Source organism: Oncorhynchus masou, chromosome 5 (assembly GCF_036934945.1).
Source record: "Oncorhynchus masou masou isolate Uvic2021 chromosome 5, UVic_Omas_1.1, whole genome shotgun sequence".
In the NCBI taxonomy this organism is placed as follows: domain Eukaryota; kingdom Metazoa; phylum Chordata; class Actinopteri; order Salmoniformes; family Salmonidae; genus Oncorhynchus; species Oncorhynchus masou.
Window position 1 is genome coordinate 70,754,360 of NC_088216.1, and position 20,444 is coordinate 70,774,803.

The window sequence follows — 20,444 nt, forward strand, 5'->3', positions numbered from 1 at the left end:
ATACTGTACTCGATACCATCTACTGTATCTTGCCTATGCTGCTCTTTACCATCACTCATTCATATATCCTTATGTACATATTCTTTATCCCCTTACACTGTGTATAAAACAGTAGATTAGGAATTGTTAGTTAGATTACTTGTTGGTTATTACTGCATTGTCAGAACTAGAAGCACAAGCATTTCGCTACACTAGCATTAACATCTGCTAACCATGTGTATGTGACAAATAAAATTTGATTTATTTTGATTCAACAACTAAACGCAACCAAAGATTATCGATATACAGACAAGATACTTGCCTCTCTGCCCTGACAATGGGAGTCGTTGTCCACAAAGTGGCACTGCGGGCGATCTCGCTCCTGCCTATCCTTTCTTTGGATTGGTGGATATATCTCATGATTTGAATACTTTTTGGGATATTCGATGAGGGTGGTTGACAGCAACCGCCTGTATTCAATTGAGAGATGCTATGCTACTAGCCTCAAGCCATGAATATACATAACCATCTCAAGACAACTCCGATATAAAGTTTTTTGTTTGTTGTTGTTGCAGGATGTCAGTATACTCTCGTAACAACCTAAGAATTAAGAAACATCTATTCAATCAAATAAACCTCATGTAGCAAATAAGCCATACATTTTTTTATTGACCAAAATCAACACTCTCATTGACATCCATACAAAAACTCTTTGCTTGGTGGGTCAAGAGGTGTAGAGGTAAAGAGAGAGTTTGGCCTCTCTCTTTACCTCTTCCTCTCTAATGCAACTTTACAACCGAAAAACACCCTGTTTTGTTTGACATACATCACTCAAAAACACTTTTTGTTGATAATAACTTTGCGAAACATGGTCAGACTGGTCTGTTTTCTGCAGGGAGGTCATCCTCCACATTAGGAACATGGTGACTTCACTATGTCATTCTAGCTTTTGTGTTTTCTGAAAAAATCACTGTGTTACTTTTGCCCCTTGTTACTTTCGTCCCAGCTCTCCCTACATTTTGACTGGGGAACAGGAGTGGAGAAATATTATTTATTTCTTTAGCATCTCGAGAGAATACAAATGCACAGTTAGATACCATCTGTAGGGGTATATTCATCAGCATCATAGGCTATAATCTGAGAGTATTTCAACCACGTCAAATATGCATCCAAGGTGAATTGACATATTGGGTGGTAAACTTCTTTGCTCCGTAAAAGAAGCAAATATGACAGAATTTGACCGATGTCAACAAGATTGAAGGATTCATTCTTTCGATTTATGACATTATTTTGGTGAGCAAGGGTTAATTTAGTCTTCTATGGCAACATAATGGCAGGAGATAAACTGCCTGTATCTAATTATAGACAAGTTAAGAAACAAATAGCCTACCAAAATGTCAGAAATTACAAACAGAAACATATCTAAAACATTCTGCATACCTGTGAAAAAATCTTTCCGCAGTCTCTGACGACAAGGCATTTTCCATATTATTAACGGGTCCGATGCCAGCCTCAGATTTTCACTTTATCACTTTGCCCATAGTCGTGCGGTTGCAGATGGGTTAATAGCAACTGTCGGTAGGTGAACAAACAGCTGACCGTGTACCACTACTATAATGGTATATGGCACTATAATGGTACGTGTCTGTTAGAAAGCACTCCACTAGATGTCACCCTCCAGCTTGCCTCATATTAGATACTGTACTATACTTGACAGTTTTGCTATGGACCCCTTGCTGCATTAATAAATCAAAACAATCGCATAATGCCTGGGAAAAGCTTTCTTGTGTAAAGGACAGGAAAAACATCCAATGCTCTTCAAGGAAAAGGAGGAACATTATCAGCTATTAAGGTATACTATTGATCATTGAAGAGCACTGGTTGACAAGTGCATGTTTTTTTTTCAATCACACTGTATGTAGCCTACTTTACCAATCTACAATCTACATCTCACCAATCCAACCCTATTGGATATCATCCCATAACTACAGAGGAATGGCTCACCCTCTAAAAGCAGTTATCAATTTGAGATAAATTGTCCAGGTGACAAGAAGTGCATGTAGCTCCCTTCAGTAACCACGAGCACAACCGTTCCTTGATTTTAACTGGCGGCTTTATTCTGTAGTTTTAGTCAGAATTATCACCTTCCGTGAGAACTATAAAGTAAATTAAAAATACAGTTAAGCACACTCTTACAACCTTATCTTACGAGTGACTTATTAGCTTGGTATAACTCTGAAGTGCTTACATGCATAACAGTTTAACCGGCGTTATAACTGGTTCAGATGAAACACATGAATAAAGGAAAAAATACCTCATCGGCTGCTTATTACAGAAGGGAGGAAATCAAACTTCACACGTATTATTCCTGGCATGAATTCACACTTCATCCTAACATACACTCTTCAACCTTTATGAACTACACCCGATGACATGAAAACTTAGCTAACGCAGCGCAGGATTGCCTTCCTTCCAAAAGTGTGTTGCTACAATAAGGATCCCCGTTACAATAGTATTAGCTACGTTGTTCCGCTTGTATTATCATTTCCCCCGCACAGCGGACACGTAAACAATTCAAACAAAAGACAACGACATAACCTGTAAATCTAACTGTCAGTTACAGTGCATGCGGAGTTAACTATAAAAGCCGCTTTCTCTGAACTGTCAAGAAAGAAAGCCCAGTGCTCTACTGCAGCATTCAAATCCCCCTTTCCCCGTGCTAGAAGAAGAACTCACAATATGATGGCCATGATCCACTGTATCTCTATATAGACGCAGGTCAGGGGTGTAGATACATGGTTATCACCTTTGCTCTATATAAAATATTATACACGGCCTAATCCCATGTAATAGAAGCGCTGTGCAGGACTAGTATAAGCCATCTACAGATCTGAAATGAGAAATATCTGACTTCATCCATATGTAGTTCATGGGAAAAGGTTCTATGTGGGGAAATTTGACATGGATGCTTCTCAAACTTTTCTCCAGTGATAATTCAGTTGAAGAGTTGTATTATTTTCTCTATGGAAAATCTTGGCATATATTTAAGGAAATATTGATCATATAGGGATCATTTCCCACTTAATATACACTGGGTGTGTGTCTCCTTGTTTAATTAATATACATGTATTTCAGACTTGTAAGTGTTTTAATTACTTCTGTAGTTTTATTTCATGCAATGATGAAGCCTAAAAGCAGACTTACTGTATTCTCACTGAAGTAAAAGGTTTTTGAAAGAAGGAGAATGAAAAAAAAGGAAACCCACACAGTAAAATGTCAGGTGAGTGTTTTGTTGTTATGTAGGCAACCCATGAGATACGCTCAGCAATCATTAACTCGGCAATGATTAAATACTTGTGTTTGAGTTTCACTGACGAGGGCTCTAGAGCAAACCATCAAACACCTATCATTCTGAAATGTTTATATGACTACCTCTATATCAGGTGGATAAATAGACACTTCTCAAATTGGTTCTGTCTGTCTCTTGCTCTTGCTCTCGTTCTCTCGCTCTCTCTATCGCTCTCTCTTTTTTCTATGTTAACTCACTCTTCCTATTGAAAATAACCAATTAATTAAATATTGAACACTCTCTGCCCTTTTCATGTGTGATTGCTTTATCTATGCATTTCACAATTCGTTGTATAATTTAATTAATAAATTGTGCACATGTACTGTAATTAGGGCTGTGACGATACCAGCATTTCAAACCAAACTCTTTGGTCATTTAAAAACATGCTGTATGTAACATTTTGTGTGCTATAGCTTGGAAAATAAATACATGTGACTCTGGATGACAACATAATGATGATTGTTTCCAACATTAGGGATTTTTTCCAAAATAAGTTAAATCTGCTTCATGTTTTGTTTCCTTTGCATGATACTAACGAGTATCGTGATACTGGTATCATCTTGGCACAAACTGGAATATATATCTGTTTGTCTTCATCATGATCCTAAAGCCTTGAACCTGAGTGCAATTCAAATGAAGTGGGGGAAATGGAAGGGTGGGGAGCAGAGTCACCAGATTGGTTGTTGCAGGTAAAGCAATCTGAAAATACATGAATTATTAGGGGCTATCTCCTGTCCTTACAAACTGTTATCTCCTGTCCTTTCATACTGGAAAGGCAGAGTGGGAAGGGGGTTGGGATGTAGCGTCTCACACTCACTGACAGAGGGGGAGGTCAGTTTGTGGTGTGTTGTGGGGGAGGGGGCACAAACAGAGGACCATGGGCCCCCCTTAAGGACTCTGTGGAATGTAATTGAGGCTCACTCTTTAACACACAAGCACCCAACCAGGCAAACAGATTATTCATGATAGCAGTGTTACCTTTATGGCTGTGGTGATATCTGTTATAAACACATCATCTCAGTTGAATGCTGTTTATCAAATACAAGTGAACTCCAGCAACATAATTTTATAGGAAAGGATCCATATCAAACTTCCTCTGTCAAGACTAATACATCTGTCGTTCTCAAGTGACAAATAATACTTCCATTTGTGTTTTGAGTTCATGAGCTTAAATATGCATATCAACTGCCTGAAGCAAATAGGTATTTTAGAAGTTAAAATCGGTATAAAAGTGGCTGGACTGCATAAATCTCTGTGTGCTTGAATCTTGGGACACAGCTGAGGCTATGAACGTCACAGATTTTTTCAACAACACCCCTTTGAAAGTAACATCAAAGATGCATCGCCACACTGTATTTCAGGTGGGGTATTTTTTCCAGTATATATCCTCCCCTCCATCTTTAGCCCTGACTCCCTTCCCAACAGTTGAAATTCTACGCTGGTGTGCCTGAGAGATCACCATGGAGACAGATTCGGCACTATCTTCCGTGACTCTTCTCCGGAGGGCAGTTGGGCCTCCTTAGTCCCGTCAGTCTCCCATAGGGCGATTGCACTTCATAGTGTGTGCTACACAATTGCAAATTGTACCCTGAACACCGCTGTTCCCCATTCCCCATGTGGCATATGGATATTGGCCTGTTCTTGTGTTAGTGAACAGATGGATAACATGTATGAAAGTCTGAGGGTTGTGTGTGAGTACATACTTGAGCTTGACTGCCAGTCACTGTGCAATTGTAAGGAGGCTGAGGAAGCACACATTTTGTATCATGCAAAATATCCTTCTCCGTGTTACTGCTCAATTTGAATTCTGTTGATTTTGTATTTTTGTTAATCTTTTGGAGAGGATTATATAAAAAGGTAAACTAAACCCACTTAGACTATGACTCTTTGAAAATGCATACTTGGGAACCGGCAATGATTTGAGTGTAACAGATAATGTTGAAAAATGTGCATCATACAATCTCAGAAGAATATGTAGGCTTATGTTACAATTGCAGACCTAAACACTCAATTTGTCAACATCAGTATTTGAGGCATCCGAATTATGGCTATATTTAGAAAATAATTAAATTAAAGAGATTCCCTCTAGGGACTGTCACTTTTTTTGCTAATGGAGAATAGCACGTCACAACGTCCACGCTCACATAAATCTCTATGGACTACTTTGGTGAGCTATAAATAAATGCATGTTGATGTATTTCCCCTAATATAATAGCATCGGTATTGCTGCCCGTCTCATCTATATACTTATTTCTAGTCTACGTGTAGTCCATGTTCAGAAAGATCCATACGTCTTAATGATGAAAGAGGAGGAAGACAACTACTCTACCCAGAAGCCCTATTGCAAGCTGGCTTCTTGCGCTTTGGGAGTGTTTCCCATTTAAACAAACACAGTGGTGAAGATGGCGGAGAGTTAATGGGGACAAGAAAGAAACTGGTGTAACCTACTCAATGAATGCGTTGAAGCGGGTGAGTTTTTCCTGCAAGTAGCGGGTGTTTTGTTGGAAACACTGATAGGGTTTTAAAACATGTGGCGCATTTTCCAGTTGACCTGATGTAGTTTAAACGCTTTTCTTTGAATAGGCAGAGGGTTCACCCGTAGCCTACAACCAACCTACCTTGTAGTTCTGAGCTTGTCCGTTTATTTTGGAATTGTTGGCAACATGAAGAGTGCTCTCTCTCCCTGATGATGTAAATCCATATTTGTCTATTGGCTGTTTTAAATATGTGTGCATTCCTCGTGGAGGTTGCATACGGATTTTATGCTCATATTTGTTAAAGTTTATCAGGGGAGCAAATTTTAACATTACATTCAGAAACTATTCCATCTCGACTGTGAGTTAACTCTTCTATTTTGAAGGCAAGATACCTGTTTGGTATTGCAACGGTTCTGTTAAAGTCGAAGTAAATCTTCTTTTTTTTTTTTAAGTACTAGTTTGCCCAAATATTTAGGCTCCGTTTTGATACTCTTTAAAATTAAGAACAAATATCCATAGTTTGTTAACATTGGCCTAAAGCTGAATCTACTGTCGCCAACTAGCCTAGATTCCGAGGTTCAGTGTAGTTCTTAATGGTTACAAGGAATAACTGTTTTCATCAATCTGCTACTTCGTAATGATTGTGACAGTTGACGCATGAAAATGAACATTGGCAAAGCGACTCAACCTCAACGTGACGTAGCCTAATGGTCAGCTACGCTTGAAATGCAGCTTGTGTTAAAATTACAACTAATTTAAGTTGGACAAAACAGCGACGTGGTGGTAGTATTCCGGGCCATTGAAAAAATCCGCACATTTGCTGTTATTTATGGTTCACCCTTGATAGGTTAAGTAGCTATCTGTGATCATAACGGTGAAGTTAATGACCTACCACAACGCCGTAGGATTGGATGCGTACGTCAGGCCACCGGCTCAACTCTCGTAGGCTACATGCAACATTGGTACAGAATAGGCTATTTATGATCGCATATGTCTCAAGTTCACATACATTTAATTTACTGCAGGACATGGTGAGGAGAATGTTCGTGTTCATTCACGTGTGTGTGCGAGAGAGAGGGCTCATGTTTAAGCGACTCGACCGATTTTGTTTTGTTGTTGAAAAAATGGCAACAAAACGAACTACTGACCAGTTTGTATGCTGAGCATAAACTTTGAGGCAATAAGGGAGCATTCTTCGACGGCTTGCTCATGTATTCTCGACAGACAATGGAGAGTGAGTAATTTCGCTTGAATTTAAAGGTCTAGGTGTGCAGTCTTTGCTTGGGGGCAAACCACGTGAATCACAAGAAACCTTTCTGATACCGTGTGCAGGAGGAGGACCTAAATTGAGTCTCCGTCTGGTTTAAGACATTTTTACGGGTAAATTAATTGAATTTGCCCTAGAAGAATTATTCAATCACAATCAAGTTTTGGGTGTTATTGAAGATGGGTTTCTACCTACCATACATGTGGCATATGTAAATCTGGAGAGAACTGTGTGGACACACCTACAAATTAGTGGATTCACCTTTCCAACAAGTCAGTATGTCAAATTTCTGCCCTGCTAGAGCTGTCCCGTCAACTGTAAGTGTTGTTATTGGGTAGTGGAAACGTCTAGGAGCAACAACGGCTCAGCCGCGAAGTGGTAGTCCACAAAATGGGACCAATGTGTGCTCAGAGAGAGAAAAAAATATATATACATTGTTCTGTCCTCGGTTGCAACACTCACTACCGAGTTACAAACTGCCTGTAGATGCAATGTCAGCACTGTTCGTCGGGAGATTCATGAAATAGGTTTCCATGGCCGAGCAGCCACACACAAGCCTAAGTTAACCATGCATGCGCAAGACCAAGTGTCGGCTGGAATGGGACAAAGCTTGTCGCCATTGGACTCTGGAGCGGTAGAAACGCACTCTGGTGTAATGAATCACACTTCACCATCTGGCAGTCAGACAAACATATGGGTTTGGCGGATGCCAGGAGAATGCTACCTGCCCAACTGCATAATGGACACGGTCAAGTTTGGTGGAGGAGGAATAATAGTCTGGGGCAGTTATTTATGGTTTGGGCTAGGCCCCTTAGTTTCAGTGAAGGGAAATCTTAATGCTACAGTATACAATGACATTCTAGACAATTCAGCACTTCCAACTTTGTGGCAAGTTTGGGGGAGGCCCTTTCCTGTTTCAGCAGGACAATTCCCGTGCACAAAGAGAGGTCCATACAGAAATGGTTTGTTGAGATCGGTGTGCAAGAAATTGACTAGCCTGCACAGAGCCCTGACCCCAACCCCATCGAACACCTTTGGGAGGAATTGAAAAGCAGACTGAGCCAGGCCTAATCGCCCAACACCAGTGCCCGACCTTAATCATGCTCCCTGTTCCAACATCTAGTGAAAAGCCTTCCCGGAAGAGTGGAGGCTGTTAGAGCAGCAAATGGTGGACCAACTCCATATTAATGCCCATGATTTTAGAATGAAATGATTTTAGAATGAAGTGATTGAGCAGGTGTTAACATACTTTTAGCCATGTAGTGTATCAGGTGAATGTATGTATGGTGTCTGAGCTATGGGTGTGGAGTAAGAATTAGGCCACTGAGCTATCCTGACTAGCGAATTGTCTTCATGGTCTCATTTTAGGATTAGGCATATTTTATTTATCATGAATACTTTTTCATGCACATCTACATTGTCTCCATCTTCTCTAGCAGTGTATATGTTTGTAGGAAGGGAACAGTGGCCGCTGTGTGAAACTACCCAATGAACTGCTGCTGCTACTCAGATTCTTTGCAAATTGAGCCCCCCCTTCTCTTTCTCTCCCTTTCTCTCACACAGGGTGTCAGGCTGCGTTAACAATGAATCAATCTTCTGGGAGATTCTTTGACTGCAGATGGGTTGAAGAAGTGACTTTGATGCATGGCTTTTTCTTTGTCCGTTTACTACTGTGTTCTCAATAAGTCATTAACTTATCGCTTCATCTCATGGGCGCAGGAACATCTCTCTGGTGTCAGAGCTTTGTAGCAGATGAACCAATCCATTGATTTCCATGACCATATTGAGTGGATATTGTTACTGTTTGTGCATTGGCATTTTTCAGCAGTAAGACTTTAGGGTTTGATGATGCATACTTGGCCTAATATTTAACTGTCATATTGTTTTTGCTCAGACAACTTTCTTCGTCCTTGTCACTTCTGAAAGTATTCAGTTATTTAAAATCAGGTTGTAGGTATTTTGACTTAAAGCCGAAAGAATGAGTGGTGAAATAAGCAAATGCCTCACCTTTTGTGTGGTGGAGAGGTACTTTATGATAACTGCCTCCACTCTCTTTGTCAAGCTGAATTTCTGCTCCATTGATGTTTGAATAGATTGATTTGTTTTTGTTTGTCGTCAGGGTTGTGACTAAGGGGGAAATGTAAAAAATCAAAAGGTATTTGGTGGTCAACAAGTAAAGGTGAGGTTGTGTGTGTAGAATTACTCTTGTTAGTGGGGAGAGAAGAGCAGTGGCTATGGGAGGGCTCGTGGAGACCCACTGGGCTGAAAGGAAAGCCTGATTGTTTCCCTAATTGAAATTTGATTCCTTGGCCTTTGTACCTTTTTTGTGGGTGATGGTGAGGCGCTGGGTTTGAAATGAAAGCATAAGTGGTCCTTATTACCTTGTTATAAGTAGGCCTTTCCCTTGTGCAGTTTTAAGTTGAATGATTTCTGTGTGCAATTTTCTTTTTTGGTTTAAATCACACTTGGGCTACAAAGTTTACACATTTACATTTTAGTAATTTAGTAGACACACTTATCCAGAGACTTACAGTGAAGTGCGTCCATCTTTAGGTAACTAGGTATGACAACCACATCTGTAATAGTAAGTAAAACTGTTAGGTTTTGTTTTTTACAGCATTGAATGTTTTTGTTGGAGAGAGCGCTATAAAGTTACATTTCCAAGAAGACAAGCCCACATGACAACCTCAAGGTCATTCATTTGGTGATGGTAAACTCTCTGTGCATGTCAGCTGACATGCACGTGACATACCCGAGGGGCCTCAAAGCCCCACGCTTCACAAATACCTGCAACAGGTTAGTTTGTTGAATCAACTAAAGCAAAACTTCTCTCTCCCCTGAAAGGAAAGCGCCCAAGATAGAACTGGAGTAGAGACTTCAGTTCCTGCTGATTAAATATTTAGGACTGACTTCTCAGATGCAGTGTGTTAAAGACCAGAAGAGTAGGAACTGTAGAGCAACTAAAACAGAGGTTTCCCCTTCAATGACACCAAACCCTGGTCTCAATCATTTCATACAGATTGCAGTGTGGCTCCGCTAGTATCACTTCGTATTCATGCATTCCCCTCTCGTTCAACTCTGAGGTAATACCCAAATGCCGGAGTAATTCTGCCATATGTGAGCCTGAGCCATGCACACTTATGAAAGCCAAACGTGCAGCCTGAAGTAATCATTGCACCCAATTCCAATTTATAACCACTAAGGCGTTGGAACAGTTAGTACTCTGTAGTCACTGCTGGTTGGGCGACAGAGGGAATAGCTTATGAGGAAGAGAGAGGGGGGCACAGCTCTTTTTTTCCACCAGTCTTTACTTTCTCTCCCTTGGCTGAAGAATGCTCGTTAAACTGGTTCACCTGAACAAGCCAATGGGAGGGTAGCTCCCTGCCCTGGTTTTGTTACTATTGTAAAATGTTAGTGAGACTATTTGTGTTTTGTTTTGTTTAGGGCCCCCTTTTATAAAGTCTGGGGGGAAAAAAAGAGAAATAGGAAAAAAAGTTAGGTTTGTGAGATAAATGTTACCAGATGCTTTCTCCGTCAGGCAGGCAGTGAGGAGAGAGCGTGTCAGTTCTGGATGAACTTCTCAACTGCTACACGGCCACCTTGCTTTGATTCTGCCCAGTCTCTGCCCCTCCACAGCTCGGAGGAGAGTTAAGTCTTCCACCCTGAAATGAGAGGCCTCTGCTATTCTGGGTCGATCAGCGAGCAGACTGCAGATTTACTACACTGTGTTAACACCAAAGCATGATAATACATTTATTGTAATGTTTTTCTGCAGCTAAATAGTCTTAATTGACTTGAGGTTGGGGTGTGGTGGTGGGGGGGACTATTGCGGAATAGATTAACATATTCTCTTAGCTGTCACTTATGCCCATTTGTTACCATGATGTTGCACTTGTTTTATATGGTTTTTCGTTAAGCTAACACCCAATCCAAGGATTGCTTTCCGATACCTGTCAATCCCTGTTTTAAGAGCAGTGCAGCACTGCTGTCATTTTCACAATACTCCGAGCAATGGGGTGACACACAAGTAAACCCATTTTGATTCTGAATATGGTGGTTTGAGTCTTGGCTCTGCATTTATGCACCTCAACTGATGAGTCACTACAAAGAGTCAGGACTCTACCACTGCTTTGATAGGTCCCTGTGGTCAGAATAGGTTAATAATGTGCAGATGGGAATCCAATTGCAAAAGAATAAACTCCTGCTTGATCAGATTTTATTTTCTCTTTCCCATATTGTTTCTAGCCTGGCAAATAAAGCTAGTCTTTCCTTGTGTGTAAAAGATGCACCCAACATTGAGGCTCCACCCTCATGCTTTATATTACCTAATGAAATGCCATTAACATGTGGCGACAACCTCTGACCTGGGTTGAGGTCAGAGGTTATCTTTCAAAGTACAAAACAAATGTTGTTTACCGCTTCACTCGTCCAAATGGGTGGTGAAAGCTGAATGTTTCTCTGCTGCCTTTTGAAGAACATTCGCTCACCATGCCACATGGCTTTTATACAGATATTCAGGGGACAAGATTCAGAGTCCAGTGTTTGGGTCCTTCTGTGCTAGAACATAGAACCACCATGGTAGAATGTATATGTTATACTTTTCACAGTCATATAATTTGTGGTGTTTTGACCTATGAGAGCTGTGATTAGCTGTAAAGGCTTGACTTAACAGATGGAGTAGAGCGTGATGCCGTTGAGTCAAAAACAACCACGTTTGGGTTGTCAGTAGATGACTGCTCAGCCGGGTGGGTTTATGAGTTGATCTTTGAATCTGAGTGTTCTAATGCCCAACATATGGCCCCCTCCCTCCTTTAAAAAGCTTGGTCCTTCTGACCCCTGTATCCACCCTGTCCTCAAGTCATTTAAACACACTTTTAATTAGAGGTTGAATTAGACCGATTTATGATTTCTCGATACCGATTACTGGAGGACAAAAAATACCCAATACCGATTAATCGGCAGATTTTAATTTTATATTTATTTGTAATAATGACAATTACAACAATACTGAATAAACACTTAACTTTTAATACCTCAATAAAATCAATTTAGCCTCAAATAAATAATGAAACATGTTCAATTTGGTTTAAATAATGCAAAAACAAAGTGTTGGAGAAGTAAAAGTGCAATATGTGCCATGTAAAAAAGCTAACGTTTGAGTTCCTTGCTCAGAACATGAGAACATATGAAAGCTGGTGGTTCTTTTTAACAGGAGTCTTCAATATTCCCAGGTAAGAAGTTGTAGTTATTATAGGACTATTTTTCTCTCTACCATTTCAATTTCATATACCTTTGACTATTGGATGTTCTTATAGGCACTTTAGTATTGCCAGCGTAACAGTAAAGCTTCCGTCCCTCTCCTCGCTCCTACCTGGCCTCGAATCAGGAACACATCGACAACAGCCACACTCGAAGCAGTGTGAAAAATTGACACCCTTACCCAGTTCAGCTCTAATGACAACTATTGAGATGGCTTGACATAAATGGTCCTATAAATAAATGTTATATATAATAATGTTTATTCTTTAACCTCCACTGTGGTTCCCACTTCCAGTGGAGATGTTATGGAGAGAAATTGAACTTATTTGATCAAGTTGAGTACTTGCACCTATAAATGTGTTGGTGTTAATTTTATTAGTGGAGATTCAGTTTAACTCATGAGTAACTTGATCTGAGTAAGACCAATCATCCTCTTATTTGAAAGGTACTGGTGTTTCTTTTTCTCTGCATAGTCAGAAATGCTATCTGGCCGAGTGTATATTTTCTTTTAAATCACACACAAAAAAATACAAGATTCAGTAAATAAAAAATGAGTGGTGAAACTGGCATCAGACCATTTGAGTAGAATTCTTTGCAGGGGTCGTAGTTCAGCTGCTGCAATTGGCTGAGGAAAGGTGAAATTAAAACTATGCTAAACTTTTGACCCTGCAGGAACGCCCAGCTCTGGTGTGGAACAGAGACTGTTCTCTTCCTGTGTTTACTCCACCGATTCATGGAGCGAGTAAGGGGGAAATCTGCTGAGCTGCGTTCTGAAATGAATGTTGACTTTTCAGCTGAGCACCACACTGTGAGCACCACACTGCTGCTGCCTGGTTGGTGGGGGTATAACATTAGCACTCCTCTCTATACATTTTTATTGTTCATATCATTTACCCTCAATTCAAGAGTTGAAACTTGGTGGTATAGATTCATGGATATCTTTTGAAAATATGGTTAAGGTACTGTGTGCTTCCCTCTCCATAGCCTCTTCAATAGGAGACAGAGGATGCTGATATGTTATCTCAAAGGCAGAATGGGGGCATTGCAGGCTTGACTCTGTGCTGTCAGATAAGTCTCTGGCCATTGATTAATGATCTCATTAGCATAATATTAGCCCTGTGATCATGTTTAGCCATGGTCGGTGTTCTATTGGTTGCAAGATGGTGTGTGTATGGGGGGGGGATGGGGTAGTAGTTAATAACAACCTAACTAGCACGTTCAGAGACTAGTAATGCCCTAAGGAAGTGAATATAGGGTATTATGATAGTACACTTTCATTTTGTGTAGTGTGCTCGTGTCCAGTCTCCTTGATGCTCTTTGTCTATTTTAATGATGGAAGAGATGTTCCTGCAGGACTTCTCTTTGTCTCTCCCTCTGCTGTATATACACACACAGTGAGTGAGATTAATCTCTTCTCTTTGTCTTCACCTTCATTTATATCCCCCTGTTTTTCCTCCACTCAAAATTAAAGCAGGAAAATGTGTGCGTTGTGCTACTATGGCTCTGGGGATGGAGGGGGGAGTGCCTTCTCGAGGAGAAGCTGCTGTGCTTTGAATGTCTGCTCCTTTCAGCTTAGAACTACCTGCACTGCAGCACCAATAATTCACTCTTCAATGTTAATGTGCACACACTCACCTCTTCAGAAAAAAACATGCAGAGAAGAAACCTTCACTGTTGGTGCTATGTTGTGGGGTTGTGATTAGTTGAATATCCCTTAATCGTTGCAACTCTCTGAATAAGCCATCGGCGGTTAGTCTATGAATTGTTCCCTTTTCTTACTCTATTCTGTAAACAAGGAAGTACAGGTATGGTTTTCTTGTGTAGAATCTCTGCCCTCTCCTTGCCTCCTGTTGATAGGAGTGTGGCTATCAACAGCGCTATGAGGCTGGTTTTGATCTGAATTTTAAAAAGAAACGGACTCAACAATTTCAAAGATTTTATTTTAAATCAATTAGGACCTAATCTATGGATGTCACATGACTGGGAATGCAGATATGCATCTGTTGGTCACAGATCAGACAACCAATCAGTATCTGGTGTGACCACTATTTGCCTTATGCAGTGTGACATTGGCGTTTTGTATGGAGTTGATTGTGGCCTGAGGAATGTGCGAAGTTGCTGGATATTGGCGTGATCTTTAACATGCCATCATACACAGTGATCCAGAGCATCCTAAACATGCTCAATGGGTGACATGTCTGAGTGTGCAGGCCATGGAACTGGGACATCTTCAGCATCTAGGAATAGAGCTGTGGCGGTCATGAAAGGTTGTAATTTGGTGATTGTCAAGCAAATAACTGCTGATCTCACTGTAATTAACAAACACATTTTAGCATCCACGCGTAGCCTACAAGTCACTGATGCAGAGCTTTTTGGAACATCTACAATTTAAATAAGTCTAAATCCATGTAATATTGCATACACCACGATAAGTCAATTTATTGATTACAATACTCTTGAGTCATCCTTATGTTAGTCCCTGATCTGGCTATGGCTGTGGGCTACGCTAGCTCATTTAGTAGATAAGATTAGCATTCAGTGGCATTATTTTATAGTTTGAAGAATACAATTTAACATACAGTAGCTGAATAAAATACATTTTCTCAATGATTTGAGGGAGAGCGCACATGCGGCTACTCTGTATTGCCTTCTGCATCCAGTGAACGTTGTGCCCTTAGGCTAAATATAATATTTATAATTCCCTTCTCCCGGCTGCATGCTCCGAAGTGCCTCTCACTCACATAGCTCTCTGATAGCTCAATTCTTATTAGCCAATGCCCGTCACGTGATCAGACACATCGGGGAAGCCACTGTGAGCCTTATCCAATTCTGAGGCGCATATTGAAGATACTGGGACTGTCCACATTTCGTTAGCCAACAAGATATAGGCCTAACGAACAGCAAAAACACTGGCCTATGAGCTACTATTTCCCCCATACTACAAAAGTTGACCTATTCTGTGTAAGAACAAAATATTCCAAACAGTCTGGGACCGTTGTGTGACGCGATAGATCCCAAAGTATTACAACCACTAGCCTCAAATGTTTAAGCAATGAGGCTGACGCAACAGACCAGAGAATTTAGCTTAAAATGTTGATGAAGGATATTTCTTCACATAAGCGCAGCAATGCGCACAGGGCAGTAGGCTATAAGCACGAATGTTCCAAAATGCAATCATTTAGCGGGAAAACACTATTCTCAAGTCACTGCAGATGCGACCATGCATTTAATGATTTTATTATAAATCTGCATTTTTATGCTAAATTCTTCCGCCAACTTGAAACGCACTGTATATGTATGCCAGTTAAGCTCTACACCCGTTGTAAAGCTGATTTTAATTTTAAGTTATTTAGCCACTTGTGATACAAACCTTATCAAAACATATAGGCCTATGGGCTATGCTACATGTGTGTATGACTATGATTTTTAAAGTTGAAAAAAAGGCATACACCGTTTCTTGCCTTACTGCACACAAGCTGGGCGTGATTCACAAGTGATTGGCTAAAATTGTCACCATCAGACTTCTTGATTTAATCTTTACATATACTAAATAATGTGTGAAATTTGATTTCAAATGGACCCTTATTATGCACCTTGAAACGGGCAGGGGAGAACATGCATGTAATCTATGCACTTAAATAGCGAATGGAGAATTGTTTTTTGCCCCCGTGGTTAATTTTCATGCCAGTCAGATAGGCTTTACTCCTGTTGTAAAGAGAAGCAATGTGCTTGACATTAGGGAAGTTGATAAATATAGTAGGCCTAGCCTGTAGAAAGCTGATGGGATCCACTTTTTAATAAACGCCATCACTCTGTTTTCTCATGCAATTGCATAGCCTATAGGAATGTTGCGCAACACGAGCTCATACACTTATGAAGTGTTTGATTAGATTTTTGTTTATTTTTGCATTGATGTCAGTGTGATTAGTGCTGAGTACCAGGCAGTTAGCCAGTTTGGTAGGCTACTAATGACCATCAGCAGCACCAGAGCTGGGAGAAGCCTGATTAGCGAGACTAAACGGTCACGTGGAATTTGACTGCCTTCATGACTCGACCGCCGGTGTGAATACGTTCACAGTAACAGCCCTATCCAGGAATTGAGTACAGATCCTTGGGACATGGGACTGTGCATTATCATTCTGAAACATGAGGGGATGGCAGTGGCTGAATGGTACGTCAGTATCTCGGTGCTTTCAAGTTGCCATCAATAAAATGCAATTGTGTTCATTGTCTGGGGTAGGATAACGTGTACTGAGGTATTTATAAAAAGCCACGGGATGATTTATCATAGCCGTTTATTTTAAGTAATTCTTTAAATACATTGTTCAAATGTCACAATACAACATTTTTGCAGACGATACCAGGCGTAGTGTCATGATACCAGGGTGGAAAAAAATCGGTGGTCTAGCATCCTGTTTGCCCTGTCTCTCAGATGGTTGTTCATGTTTTCGAAACATTCTCCAAAAACCTGTCATTGAAATTCACACTTCTACTTAATACAACATATTGAATTTAGCTTCACACTGTTCTGAGTATAATCGAATACTGCATAGAATGACTGATTTGCTCATTTGCAAAAGCCTACCTATGATTTGGCTGGAGGAGTGGGAGGAAGGAATGTACATGCATGTCATTGTCAATAAGGGAAACGGCATGAAACCTTTACTCTTCAGTTAACACACACTCGCTCTCTCCCTCTCACAAACACATTGCTCCCAACTTTTAAAACGTTAGGCACAAAACAGAATTTAAGGAGCACCAAAATAAAATATTTTTCATATAGTTTAGGCCTTTGAGTCCAACCATTTTTGAAGCACATCTCATGCATTGCAGACCCTTTTCCTTTCTGGCAGTGCCGATCAAATTTGCCTAAACCAACTGTCAACTTACCAGGTTGTTAGCTAGCTAGATGACAACATGACTGGACAATGTGTGCTGTCAAACCAATAATTAGCGACATGGTTTGTGAAATGCCTGTGAATCCAGATATGGGGGGGGGGCGGCGGCATCTCATAATATGGTTAATATTTGACTGTTTAAGCTGGAGACGAGCTGTTTCTCTGCTGCATGCCTGTCGCCAAGCTGTGCTCCATTTTCACTCTGACACTGAGGATGCATGACCGTGAACTTGCAAAGTCTACTCAGACTGGTATGTGCTCTTGGGTATAACAGGTAATGAAATTATACAATGCATCAACATTGCCCTCTGCGCGCTGTTCCAATATAATAAATCTAACAGAAGACTCGTCTGGGTCTACATCCCTGGTTGCCATCACGGCCAGATTATATATTTTAACTGACAGAGGAATAGACACACATGAGGAGAGGACGGAGAGAAACAGGTGAGTAATGGCTGGTTGGGGATGAGGCTGGCTGATAACCAGCTGCCACACGTGATGTGTACATGAAGTGAAGTGGATATTATTGACATGCCTGTACAAGAGACTAGAGGCTGTTGCTTCAAATCAACTGAGTTTATAAACATTTTATAACAAGTGCCAACAAATTCTTTTGATCGGTAGGGCTGAAGTCTGTAGTATCATATGAAACTGTACTATGGTATTCTACAATGTCGGTATCATGTTTTTGTACTGTGATATTACCGTGGTACTGGTATACTGTGCAACACAATTCTATGTTCGTAGCAACTTTTTAAGTAAATAACTGCAGTCAGCTTGTGCCATACGTTTGGAGATAAAGAACATTGCGTTCTTCATTTCACCTGTCACATTATTATGGTGTTTATGGTAGTTCTCAGTCATGTTTGTTCACAAGCACACAATGAGAGTCCAGAGCCTTCTGTGTCACTCACTGTTGTACAGCATGCTCCAGGTGATCTAATTACGGTATGCAATTCACAACTAGGGTAGCCTAGTGGTTTGAGCGTTGGACTAGTAGCCGGAAGGTTGCAAGTTGGAATCCTCCAGCTGACAATGTACAAATCTGGCGTCATTGAAAATAAGTTTGTTCTTAACTGACTTGCCTAGTAAAATAAAAATAAATTAAGGTAACGCTCTAAAATGTGATAAATGCTCTACAATTGTGCATTTTTGGTTTGCATGTTAGCTACTTCCAAAATCAAGCATTTTACTTGGTAACAGCAAATAATCCCCTCCTGGATCAAGAGATCAATGAGTATTTTTAGTTACTTGTATAGTTTAGGTCAAACTGTACAAAATGTTCGCTATGTGCTTGTTAGCATTTTAACACAACATGCAACAATTTCAGTTATTTTATATTAATATAAGGAAATCTAATAATTTATTTAAAATTGACTGATTTCCTTATGAACTGTTAATTAATTAATTAATTTTTATCTATGAACTGGGCAGGTGCGCAGCCTTGGGTTGGCCTGGGAGGGCGTAGGCCCACCCACTTGTGAGACAGGCCCGGCCAATCGGAATGAGTTTTTCCCCAGAAAATGACTTTATTACAGACAGAAATACTCCGTTTCATCAGCTATCCGGGTGGCTAGTGTCAGACGATCCTTTAGGTGAAGAAACCGGATGGGCTGGCATGGCTACACATGGTCTGCGGTTGTGAGGCCGGTTGGACATACTGCCAAGTTCTCTATAATGACGTTGTCGGCTTATGCAAGAAATGAACATTTAATTATCTGGCAACAGCTCTAGGGGACATTCCTGCAATTAGCATGCCAATTGCATGCGGCCTCAACTTGAGACATCCGTGGCATTGTGTTGTGACAATACTGCACATTTTAGTGGCTTTTTATTGTCCCCAGCACAACGTGCACCTGTGTAATGAGCATGCTGTTTAATCAGCTTCTTGATATTCCACACCTGTCAGATGGATGGATTATCTTGGTAAAGGAGAAATGCTCACTAACAGGGATGCATACAAATTGTAGAGAAATAATCTTTGTGCGTGTGGAAATTTACTGAAATCTTTTATTTCTGCTCATTAAACATGGGACAAACTTTACACGTGGGGTGTGTGTTACGGCTCTTGGGATGGATAGAGGAGGAGAGAGCAACCAGATTCAACTCCAGACTGTCCTGCTCTGAAGTGCAGACGAGGAACAGTTAAAGTTTTCCCCCATGCTTTTCTTGCGTCAGGGTTTGACTGTAATTTGGAGCTGCCAGTGTACTTCCTAATAGAGGCTTTCCTATAGTTTTTTAAAATATTTTTTTACAGCTGAACTTTTTAGAAGTCTGCACATGTACACACACTTGGCATTTGTCTGCCTCGCTGCACTTTAGTCCCATTGTGCATCGTATTTCTTTGACTTTATCTCAAGTTAGTTTTCTGGCTCACTCACTCTGTTTTCATGAGAATTGAATGTGTTTTCACAAATGGATGAAACGGTTGTTAGGATTCTGTGGTGAACTCTGGCACATGTACAGTGCCTTCAGAGTATTCACACCCATTTGACTTTTTAACACCTTTTTAGTTTTACAATCAGAATTTAAAATGGATTTCATTTTAGTCATTTGGGTCACTGCCACGCGTGCGCGCACAATGTCGAAGTGGAGTTCTATTTTTAGACTTTTAACAAATTGAATAAAAAATAGAAAGCCTGCCTGGGTCGCAGGTAGCCTAGTGATTAGAGCGCTGGACTACTAACCGAAAGGTTGCAAGATCAAGTCCCTGAGCTGACAAGGTAAAAATCTGTTGTTCTGCCCCTGAACAAGGCAGTTAAACCCACTGTTCCTAGGCCGTCATTGAAAATAAGAATTTGTTCTTAATGGACTTGCCTAGTTTAATTAAAGGTAAAATAAAGTCTTCAGTCAAAAAGTATTCAACCCCTTTCAAGTTCAAGAGTTAACATGTGCTTAAGTCATGTATTCAGTTGCAACACTAGTGTTTAACATGCATTTTAATGACTACCTCTTCTCTGTACCTCACACATGCAAACAATTATCTGTAAGGTCCCTCAGTCGAGCAGGGAATTTCAAACCGATTCAACCACAAAGACCAGGGAGGTTTTCCAATGCCTTGCAAAGAAGGGCACCTATTGGTAAAAAAAAGCAGTCATTGAGCATAGTGTATCAATACACTATCCAGGTGTGCAAGGCTCTTTGACTTACCCATAGACTCACAGCTTTTATCACTGCCAATGGTGATTGTAACATGAATTGTCTCAGGGATGGGA

General features: G+C 40.5%; 2 protein-coding genes across 2 annotated transcripts in view; one reads left to right on the forward strand and one right to left on the reverse strand.

The window, feature by feature from the left end:
* The window catches only part of LOC135540174 (MYND-type zinc finger-containing chromatin reader ZMYND8-like), a 38,050-nt gene extending 35,608 nt beyond the window's left edge, over positions 1-2,442 (reverse strand). Inside the window, exon 1 of the mRNA XM_064966607.1 lies at positions 2,294-2,442. Within this exon, the coding sequence (XP_064822679.1) occupies positions 2,294-2,298 (5 nt within the window). The 5' untranslated portion in view covers positions 2,299-2,442. The remainder of the gene's footprint in view (positions 1-2,293) is intronic.
* A 3,256-nt stretch (positions 2,443-5,698) lies between these two features.
* Positions 5,699-20,444, forward strand: part of LOC135540175 (nuclear receptor coactivator 3-like) — a 34,632-nt gene continuing 19,886 nt past the window's right edge. The window contains 1 exon segment of the mRNA XM_064966611.1: positions 5,699-5,797. The gene's annotated coding sequence lies outside the window, so the exon portion shown is untranslated.